We start from the raw sequence: 11,140 nt of genomic DNA, 5'->3' as shown, positions 1-11,140 counted from the left end.
CTTAAAGGATTAGCTTCATCTAGAATATTCTATGAAAGACTTCAATCCCCAAAAAAGCATCAGGAAAGCTGCCTCTGCCTTTTGCTGCTTACCTCACAGGACTATGTGGAAAGCTGAGTGGGATCAGACTCAAAAGATCAGTAGGTAACCTGAAAAGTACTGTAAACAAGTAGTAAACATTTCTTAGGTGTGTAATTGATAGTACGAAGAAATCAATATAAACAATCTAATCATTTCAAATTTGATTTTTCCTCCTGTCATCACTTCAGAACTCTTTTTGATCTTATAGAAATGCACAACAATTCACCACACACTTACTTCATCCCTAAGCGAAGGGTCCCTGTAGGCTACATCAGACAGCAAAGTTACCAAGCAGAAGCTGAAGCTCTCTGCCACTGGGAGGGCACCTAGAAGGCATAAAGACACAAATCAAGTCATCACAAATAAGACACTGGGCCACACCTACTGGCCACCCAATTCATTATGTTTCCTCTCTCATACAGCTTGCCAAGGGACCAGTTTACAGTGGTACCCTCGCTGAGATGAGTCTCAAAAGAACAGATTTGGACCCAACATGTTTACTAAGAAATACCCCTATCTTTCTTTTAATAAAACGTTTTGGCTCAATAAACTTAAAGGTTTCATGAGCCAATTTTACAGTTTCATATTATAAAGCCTCTCAACTCGACAGATTCCATTTTTTATTCCCTACTTAACTAAAAGTGAGAAATCAATCCTGATAGAGTATAAGAGATGGTATACTGGAGGGTAACTGTCAAATACCTATTACTACTTTAAGCTGAATTAAATGCTTATATTTTATTTTCTGCTTTGTTTTGACAAATGGAGAAAATCCTAATAAGAGCTTCCAAAGAGTTGCTCCATTCCTCATAGATTTTTAAGCCCTGCCACTACTGAGCCTCCTAGCATCAGGGTTCTCAGGAGCTTGGCCTCAAGGTTGAAAAGGGAACTCTACACTCAAAAGACCAAACACTAAGCAGCACTTCTATCAACTGTACCTTCAAAATGTTAGAACCTTTGCTGTGTAGGTCCAATCATTACTAAATATTTAATCTATTCTGAATACTAAATATTTAATCGAGGACATAGAGCTATCCACTGTTTTATGGCCATATGCACAGCACAAGGCAGAAGACTTACATTTCTACTTCTGCACTAATTTTCAGATGCAGCTCTAGCTTGTTCTCACACTTGATTGTGCACCAGACTCACCTGGAGGACTTGTTAAAATGCAGGCTGCCTGCTTCTCGGCCCCAGAGTTTCTAATTCAGTAACTCTGATATGGTGGCTGAGAATCTGCATTTCTGACAAGTTCCCAGGTGAAGCTGATGCTTCTGGTCCAGCAATGGCACTCTGAGTCCACATATTTAGAAGTGATATTTGTTTTGAAATAAAAGAATAGAAAAACAAAATTAATGTCTACTGGCATTCTACTTCTTCCCAAATAACAATAATGGACATGGATGTTTGACCTTTTAACAACACTTTCTCTATATTCCAGAATATGTGCATAATTTGGGATCTGTCCGTTTTAGGCACAGTAGATCACCAGAAATGATAAAAATGCAAAGGTAAGAGGAATCCAGGCACAAGCAGGACCTTCTTGAGAATAGTAAAACCCATCTTTAGCAGAATGGCCTACCTAACAAATTGAGGCTGTATCAAAAACCGAAAGGACAAGGGCCGTCTTTATAGCCACCAACTATATTGGAAGGTAGGCCTCAGGCCTCAGAGAGAGAGAGAGGGAGGGAGAGAGAGATTACAAGGAAACTTCAGTCTCATGGATCATGAACTCTAAAATGTTGGGAGGTCTTCCAAGCTGATTCTGGAGTCTTGGGAAATCAATATACAAGAACATCAGCGTTTTAAATGTTTAATAGCACAATGCTTGGCACACAGTGGACCAATGTAAATATTTCAAGAGGGAGGAAAGAAAGCAAGGAGGGAGGCAGGGAGGGAAGGGTAACGGAAAAGAAGAGGGAAAAAGATGATCTAACTTTCTCTTTGACCTTAAAGAGAGATCAAAGTAAAATACAAGTTAAAAAGAAATACACACGAATTTTTACCATTTCTAAAGGGGCAAAGTTTAACTGAAACTTAGCAGCAGCAACAAAGTAATAAAACTATTTATGCGAACATGGAGTTGAGTCCCGAAAATCCATCTCACCCTTCCTTTTTGAGTAGCAGCAATGCAATTTGGAGAACTGACCTCATTCCAGGAGTGAGCCTATTCAACTAATGGTAACAGAGACTGCTTCAGGGAATGGCAGGTGACCCAATTCTGGCCAATGAGATATACTAAAAGGTTCTTAAAGGTCTCAAAGTTCCTGCTTTCTCTCAGAGTGTAATTAAAAGCTGGCTTGCTCAGCCCTTCCCTCCCCTCCCATCCTCTCGCCCAGAGGCCCTGGACGACAGTGAGTATGCACAGCCCAAGTTGCTACAGGCAGGCAAGTGTCCTACAGCCAGGAGTGGAACCAGCTGGAAGCATTCTAACTGATGTGTTAATATAATTGAACACTTGAACCTTATAGGCATAGAACATACATATTTTTCCTTGCACCCAGGGAACATTATATGAAATTACCTCTGCCTTTCCGAGCTGTGCTTTCTTCTACCCAATATACTTTCGGAAGACCTTTAAGAAGTCGAAGAAGGTAAGGAACCACAGAATCTTTGTGCTACAAAAAAAAAAAAAAAAAAAAAAATTGTATTTAATGTGTGACTGGTAGCATTTTAGCACAGATTAAGGTCAAAGCAAAGCATACCCACCTCCTAATCACCTTAAAGGTGGCTCAAATGGCGTTGCACCCTTCCTGTTTCCTAGCAGCCTACACCACAAGTGCCTAAGGGAAGGGCTAAAACCTGCCCTTCTGGAGCTGAGTGTATGGCCTAACTTGGCGTCCTCTGGGGCCTGGGCTCCCATGGGGGCCTCTCCAGAAGAAGGTGTGTATGTGCATACACACTCGAAGCTGCCTTCACTGAGAGGTGTTCAGAGAGGCCCCAAACCCTTCAGTGGGCCTCTGAATCTTCCAGATTAGAAAGCAGCTCACAGCCACAAGCTTCTAAACTTAGTGATAGCTTCTGTTGTTAATAGCCCTTGTTTGGTTAATATACTGTTTCATGTTTCCTTTGGCTCCTCTCGAATTGAACATTAGACTTTATAGACATCATTAGTCAATAAAAAAATTACTTTCTTCTAGTTTCCCAACTAGCCAACAACACATAACTTCATAACCTTCCATGATTTGCTCTATTGGTTGTTTCCCATTTATAGATGCTCTGGTAAAAATGAGGTAAGTGTCCTCCAGAAAAGAGGGATACAATTTGATATTCTGAAACACTAAAACAGCATGTGGTAGTTTTGAAAACATGGCTGTAATTATTGTGACACGGAAAGGTGGAGTCGAATTCACCTACCCTGAAAGATGGGCTGCCTTAGTGACTTGCTTCTAGTGTATCTATAGAATAGTACACACGAGACTGCCTTCCCAGGCTCGGTTAGAGAAGGTAGTGCAACTTCCACCTGGCTCTTTCTCAGGACACTCATCTTTGGAATTCAGACACTATGGTGTGACACAGCGACATAGCTCAGGCCACAGGGAGAGGCCATATACATAGAGTGCACTGGCTGAGAGCCCCAGCTAAGGTCCCAGACAACAACCAGGATCACCTCCTAGACATGGTATAAATAACCCTTTAGGTGATTCCAGCCCTTTAGGTGATTCCAGCCCTCAGCCTTCCAGCCATGCCAGGTGACACCTAATGGAGAAAAAACAGTGACTCTTCTGAGTGCTGTCTAAATTGCAGGTTCGTGAGAAAAAAAAAATTATTATATTAAGCTACTAATTTTGGGGATAGTATGTTACATGCCACAATTGATATCCAAACACATAGAGAACTTTCATCAGTGAAAACAAAACAATTTCTCCTCTAAAGGATGAAAAGCAGCTGAATATGACATCTGTCCAGGATCCTAGTGTACTAACAGGTACAAGACTCCAAAGGGCCTGCACAGCACAGTCTCCTGCAAAGGAAGTAGCCCTGGTACTCTTTCCTGTATAAACCATTACGGCTTTTGTAGCATGTTGCAAGTAAACTACCTCTGCTACTCTAGCCATAGCTGCTGCTAGGGCAATCCACCGACTGGACATAAAGGAGGCCAATGCCACAGCCCATCCTGGATGGAGGCAAGAAACATAAACAACAGGGAGATAAAGAGAAAGCTGATCCCTACGGTCCAGGGGCCTGGAAAAGCATGCTGGTCTTCTCTTCTGGGGTCCATGAGGCTGGCAGTCGTCCCCAGAATCACAAGCAGACTATATGGCTTGAGGGATGTCAGTTGCCACCCTGTGCCCCACCAAATCCTTAATTAGAACCTGAGTTACACCAAAGGTAATTTGTATTCATCTCTTCCTTGCCACCTTAAAAAGCCTAATATAAGTATTAAGGACTTACAGGTAAATCTATGTTTGTCAAAGATATTTTCAAGTAACACATATTTGAACAGCAGTAGTTTCTTATACAGATTGTTTTGAAAAATTCTTTTCCTCTTTATTTTTTAATATTTAAATTTACATAGGACTTGGAGAATAAAAAAGTAGAAATGATTTTCTTTCTTTTCATGTTTGTAAATAAATAAGAAAACTAAAATGCAGGTGATGCATCTAATTTTGGTTTTTCACATGGCCTTGGTCAGACAACCTATTTTAATCTTTTTAATACTGCTCTAAAATTAAAATGTGTATTTTTTTTCAAATGTATAAACAGTCTGTCGAAAAGTAAAATTTCCAGGACATGCAAGCTAACATTTCTGGATAAATAAAAATGTAAATATTTAACATCTTTACTTTCCTAACGGTATAATTAAGCTTCGAATTAAAAAATGATTCTTGATAATGATAAAAATAAACAGATAAATAAGACTGTATATGCAGTGATTAATCATTAGCTTCAATTAGCCTTGATAAATACTAAAAAAACAACAGCCATACCATTTTCTAGTGGAGCTACAACACTGGTTTTCAAATCGCCTTTAAAAGGCACATTAACACATACTCTAAAACTTAATTTATAACTATCATAGTTTTGAAAAAGATGGCATTATATCAAAATTATCTCAAATAATACTGTCCTTGAGTTCTGGGCAAGATGGAGGAATAGGTAAATGCTGTGCTTACCTCATCTCACGATCACATCAAAATTACAACTACAGAACAATCATCATTGAGAATCGCCCAAAGTCTACCTGAACAGAAGTCCGATAACTAAGGATACAAAGGGAGCCAAGTCCAGACTGGTAGGAGGGGCGGAGACACAAAAGGGGCTGGCCCCACACCCACATTTGGCAGCTGAAAATCAGGAGGGTTATCTCAGCTGTGGAGGTCCCTCCAGAGGGCGAAGGATCCCAGCCCAGAGCACTAGTGCCAGGAAGAGAAGTCCCTACAACTTCTGGCTGTGAAAACCAGTGGAGACTGTGGCTGAATGAGACAGAGGGCTGCTGGAGTCCCAGGCACTCCTCTTAAAGGGCCCACTTGCACAGACTTACTCGCTGATGGAATCACTTGCTCTGAGCTCCAGCTCTGGGGCAACAGCAAGAAAGGTACCAGGAACATGTGGAGAGGAAATGAATTGTCTGGCTTCGGGGAGAGGGCTGGAGGGGCAGCTTTTTCCCAGACAGAAGTGCTGGCAGAAACCACTGTTCCTTTGTTGAGCCCCTCTTTTACCCAGCATGCAGACACAGGCAGGCGCCATACCTGAGTCTTCACCAATTTAACTAATACCATTCACCCTGTCCTGGTGATTCCCTGAGATCCCACCCTACCCAACTTTTGGGCCCATCCAAGCCACTTCCAGTGGCTTTTCCACATAAACAGTTTGTCCTAGTTCATGCTATGGACTTTCCTAAAATCTCTAAGGTTCACAAATTCCAAATAAGCTGCACCTGGCCTCAGCATGCCCCATACCTCTTGCTAAGCAGCCCCAAGTCCAGCACTAGCAACAGCAGGCCTCAGTTCACAGTTTAGCCTCTCCCAGGTACCTCCAAGCCCAGCATGAGTGGTAATCATTCTCAGATTACTTTGCAGCTCATACCAAGTGGTCCCAGGGCAGGGCACTGGCAGTGGCTGACTTTGGCTTGCAACAGAGCCCCTCCCAAGAGGCCCTAGAACACACCGGGTGGCAAGCTTCAGATCACACCAGAGCACTGCCCAACCACCTTCACAAAAGACACACCCAAAGAGCAGACAAGGCAGGGACCAAGGCCCTGCTAAAGCAAATTCTGCTCCATAGGATCAGCCCCAGCACAACGGCTCCTCCACTGTAGTCACGACCAGTCCTCACAACCAATTAGTCTGAGGGTTAATCCCTCCCACCGACATGCAAACAGCAACCAAGACTCAACTACTACAAGAGGGTACACATGACCCACAGAGGGGACACACCTAGAGCACCTGGCTCAGGTGACCAGGGAGACTGAGCCACTGGGCCCCACAGGACATCTACTACATAAGGCCACTCTGCTAAGACCAGGAGACATAGCAGCTCTATCTAATACATAGAAACAAACACAGGAAGGCAGCCAAAATGAGAAGACAAAGAAACGTCCCAAATGAAAGATCAGAACAAAGCTCCAGAAAAATAACTAAATAAAATGGAGACAAGTAATCTACCAGATGCGAAGTTCAAAACACTGGTTATAAGGAAGCTCAATGATCTCAGTGAGAACGTCAACAAAGAGATAGGAAATGTAAAAAAGAACCAGTCAGAAATAAATAATGCAACAACTGAAATAAAGAATACATTGGAGATAACTGACAGTAAATTACATGAAAGATAGAAGTGAATCAGTGATTTGGAAGATAAAGTAGTAGAAAACACCCAATCAGAACAACAAGAAGAAAGAATCCCCCAAAATGAGGTTAGTTTAAGCATACCAACATTCACATTATAGGGTACCAGAAGAGAGAGCGAAAGGAATTGAAAACCTATTTGAAGAAAAATGACAGAAAACTTCCCTAACCTGGTGAAAAAAATAGACATACAAGCCCAGGAAGGGCAGAGAGTCCCAAACAAGATGAACCCAAAGAGGCTCACACCAAGACCCATCATAATTAAAATGCCAAAGATTAAAGACAAAGATAGAATCTTAAAAGTAGCAAGAGAAAAGCATCTAGTTACCTACAAAAGAGCTCTCCTAAGACTGTCAGTTGGTTTCTCAAGAGAAACTGCAAGCCAGAAGAGATTGGCATGAAATATTCAAAGTGATGAAAAGCAATGACCTACAATCACGATTACTCTACTCTTTACAATTGAAGGACAGAAAAAGAGCTTCCCAGACAAGAAAAAGCTAGAGTCCATCACCACCAAACCAGTATTTTAAGAAATGTTAAAGGAACTTCTTTAAGGAGAAAAAAAAATCAAAAATATGAATAATAAGATGGCAATAACTACACATTTAGCAACCATTAGTTTAAATGTAAATAAATTACATGCTCCAATCAAAAGACACAGGGTGGCTGAATGGATAAGAAAACAAGAACTTTACATGCTGCCTACAAGAGACTGACTTCAGATCACCAAGACACACACAGACTGAAAGTAAAGGAGTAGAAAAATATATTTCATGAAAATGGAAACAAACAGACAAAAAAGCTGGGGTAGCAATACTTAGACAAAATAGATTTTAAAACAAAGGCTATAACCAGAGACATAGAAGGACCCAGTAATGCCACTTCTGGGTATTTATCTGAAAAAAACCCAAAATACTACTTTGAAGGGACATGTGCATCCATATGTTCATTGCAGCATTATTTACAAGACATGGAGGCAACCTGGATGTCTATTAGTGGATGAATGGATAAAGAAGAGGTGGTACATATATACAGTGGAAGATTACTCAGTCATAAAAAAGAATGCAATCTTGCCATCTGCAACAACATGGATGGACCTAGCAGGTATTGTGCTGTGTGGAGTAAGTCAGACTGAGAAAGACATATGTCATATGATTTCACTTATGCATGGAATCTAGAGCACATGATAAACAAAACAGAAACAAGCTCATAGATACAGAAAGCATTTCAATGGTTGCCAGAATGGGTGAAAAGTGTGCGAGTGGGTGAAGAGGGGAGGGGATGAAGAAGTACAAAACTGGTCATTACAAAAGTCGTAGGGATGTAGAATATAGCATGGGGAATATGGTCAGTAGTATTGTAATAACTATGTATGGTGTCAGATGGATACTGGATTTACCAGGGTGATCACTTTGTAACTTATATAAATGTCTAATCACTGTGTTATACACCTGAAACTAACATAATATTGTATGTCAACAGTGATTAAAAAAATAAAAATTTAAGAAAATACTGTCCTTTTGGAAGGAAAAAAAAAAGTTACTATAATTCTGACTGATGAGCATTTTACCTGAGATTGAAAATCAAGTTTACTCTAGAGGGCACACAGTTACTTCACAAAGCATTTTACTAACTTTCTGGCAAAAAAAAAAAAAAACCCACAGCTTTATTTTTTTAACAACATAACTTATTCATACAGTCCAAAAATCAAAATGTCCTAAGAAGTGTAAAGGAAAAAGTCTCATTCCCACCTGTTCCGCCTACCCTGTCTTACCCACTGCTAACCACTTTTATTAGGAATTTGTATGCATTCTTCTAGTACTTTAGATAAACTTAAGAAGGAACAAATTTAAGTTCTAATTATACCCCATTTTTACACTGTAGAAACACTTTTAATTTAGTCAAGACTTACCTGAAGATCAGACTCAATGAGAAAAATGCCCAACGCAATCACTGCATCTCTCCGTCTTTCATCTAATTGGAAGATCCCATGGAAATCTACGGGGCACATACAAAGCAGCTTTTGGACCTAGAAAATGAGACAACAAAAAACAGCACCCACATTTAATTTAACTAATAAATTTAATTAAAATTATCAACCCACATTCAAAATAAATCAGCACCGTAGAAGAGCAATGAGTCTATATAACCAGTAAGTCATTTTTTCCAATTAAAAGATCATAAAAAAGACATCTTCAGCTTCTGAAATAATTCTACACATATCCCTCGAACACACTCTGAGGAACCTGGGCAGCAGGTAATAATGATGTATACACAGGCAGTAAAAGCGCAATGGCTAATGCCCGCACTTGGTGTCAGGACAGTCCGCAGTCCCCAATTTCCAGTGGTGCCTATAAGCCAGTTACCCAAACCTACCTACTAGCATAATGCCTCCTTAGGGCTCTTTAAAAATCAAATGTATGTAAAGCACTTAAAACTGTGTACAGCACATAGTAAGTGCTCAATAAACAATATTTATTATTACTGAATATGCCGTAATAGTGGCTAGCAGAAGGCAAGCAGGCATATAAATCAGAAACTTAATGAATAAATGGAAGAACTAAGATTATCTTCAAAATTAACGAACAGTAAATATCTGTCATAAAGGAACAAAAAATCTGGATTTAGTATGAACAGGAAAACAGGTGATGTCGGTTTTAAAAATCTCTGCCACAAGCTCTTGAACAGAGCATTTCGACATACCAGGAGGTCCTAACCTTGCTGTTTGGCTGTGGACCCAATGAGAAGTCACTCGCTGACATTCATATGGTCCTGGTGGAATGTTTTAACAGCTAAGGAAAGTGTAGTGCTTGACATTTGCCCTGAAAATGAGTCAACCAATTATCACTGTAATTTTAAAAAAGAAAATAACTGAAAATCTGAAACAATCTATTTAACTTTGGGAGACTAAATGATTCAACCACTTGATGAAATATTAGGCTGAATCATATGAAATAGCTGATATTCAATGATTTTCAACCTACAAAAACAATGCTTTTGCAAAGTTTAACCTAATATTACAAACATTAAAAATAGTGTTTTTGCCCTAAATGTTCTATAAAGTCATGAGAGGAATGATCTAAATTACCATATTCAGAAAAAATACTGGAAGAAAATATATCAAAATGTATATCTGAAAGGCAGGATGATCAGTGGTTTTATGTTTCTTCTTTGTACTTTATATTTTTCAAAGCATGTTCTAGGGGAAAATATTACTTATGTAATAAGAAAAAACATCCAGTAAGTGAAATTTAAAAATCTATATATATGGGGGAGGGGAAATACATGCTTTTTTAAATTAAATGCTTAGGCAAAAGAACATGAAGTAGTAACAAGAGAGGACAGAAATGCTAAATTCCCACTTTTCTTCATTGTTCCTCCACAAGGAGAATGCGCTTTACAATCAGAGGGGAAATAAAATACAGAGCTGCAGACTAACCACAATAAAGTGCTCATTTCAGAGGCTCCAGACACTTTCACCAGAGAATCGCATATCTTGACAGAAAAAGTCTCTCAAGAAACATCACTGTAAACAAAAGACCGAAAGATGATGGATTTCTATCAGAATGAGTCAATGAGATGCAAAGAATGTTGATTAATGAATCAAAATGGAATCAGAGGAAAGAGTCTGAGGCCCTGTTAAAGTCCATGTATTTGGCCCTGTACTATGCAATACTTAATCAACACCCTTCTGGAACACACAGACAACACATGGTGCCTCAGACTTGGAAGATGAACCTTAGGTGCTAGAAGACAGAATAGAGTTACTCAGAAACTCATCAAAACTGGCACAATCTCATTATTAAATATGGAAAAGATGAAACCATACAAAAAGATAACTCATCAGTATTCCCACGTGCCACACACACGATGCTTAAAATTTTAATTATCTTTGCTTGCAGTCCCTTTCTAAGTCCCTAGAGACTGCTTTTGGGGCAGGGTAAAGATCATGTTTTGTTTTTCTGTTGTATATAAAAAAGTCTAATCTTGACAATTTTTAAAGGTGTGAAATGTACATGGACTTTGGAGTTAGAACCAGAGTCACATCCTGGTTCTGGCATGGCCACTTGGGTGACATGCTGATTTTTAGTTTCCCCATCTACACAGCAGTCCCCGCATGGAGCTAGATGAGATAATGTGCCTGATACAAAGGCACAGTCATTAACTGGACTCAGAACTCACTTCACAGTACAGGATAAACACTGTCCATGCTACTGCTCTTCAATAATATCCTTCAAATGGTTTATATAAGGGTCAGTCTAGATGACATG

The 11,140-nt window shown here is 39.7% G+C and overlaps 1 protein-coding gene across 1 annotated transcript in view; it reads right to left on the bottom strand.

The window, feature by feature from the left end:
- Nucleotides 1-11,140, bottom strand: part of PI4KA (phosphatidylinositol 4-kinase alpha) — a 129,322-nt gene that overhangs the window by 88,817 nt on the left and 29,365 nt on the right. The window contains 3 exon segments of the mRNA XM_023528293.1: nt 319-407; nt 2,606-2,699; nt 8,782-8,898. Coding sequence (XP_023384061.1) covers nt 319-407; nt 2,606-2,699; nt 8,782-8,898 — 300 coding nt within the window.

This window comes from Pteropus vampyrus, unplaced genomic scaffold (genome assembly GCF_000151845.1).
Source record: "Pteropus vampyrus isolate Shadow unplaced genomic scaffold, Pvam_2.0 Scaffold23, whole genome shotgun sequence".
Taxonomy (NCBI): Eukaryota; Metazoa; Chordata; class Mammalia; order Chiroptera; family Pteropodidae; genus Pteropus; species Pteropus vampyrus.
The sequence above is the reverse complement of the archived record's forward strand: the minus strand, read 5'-3'. Positions and strand labels throughout refer to the sequence as shown.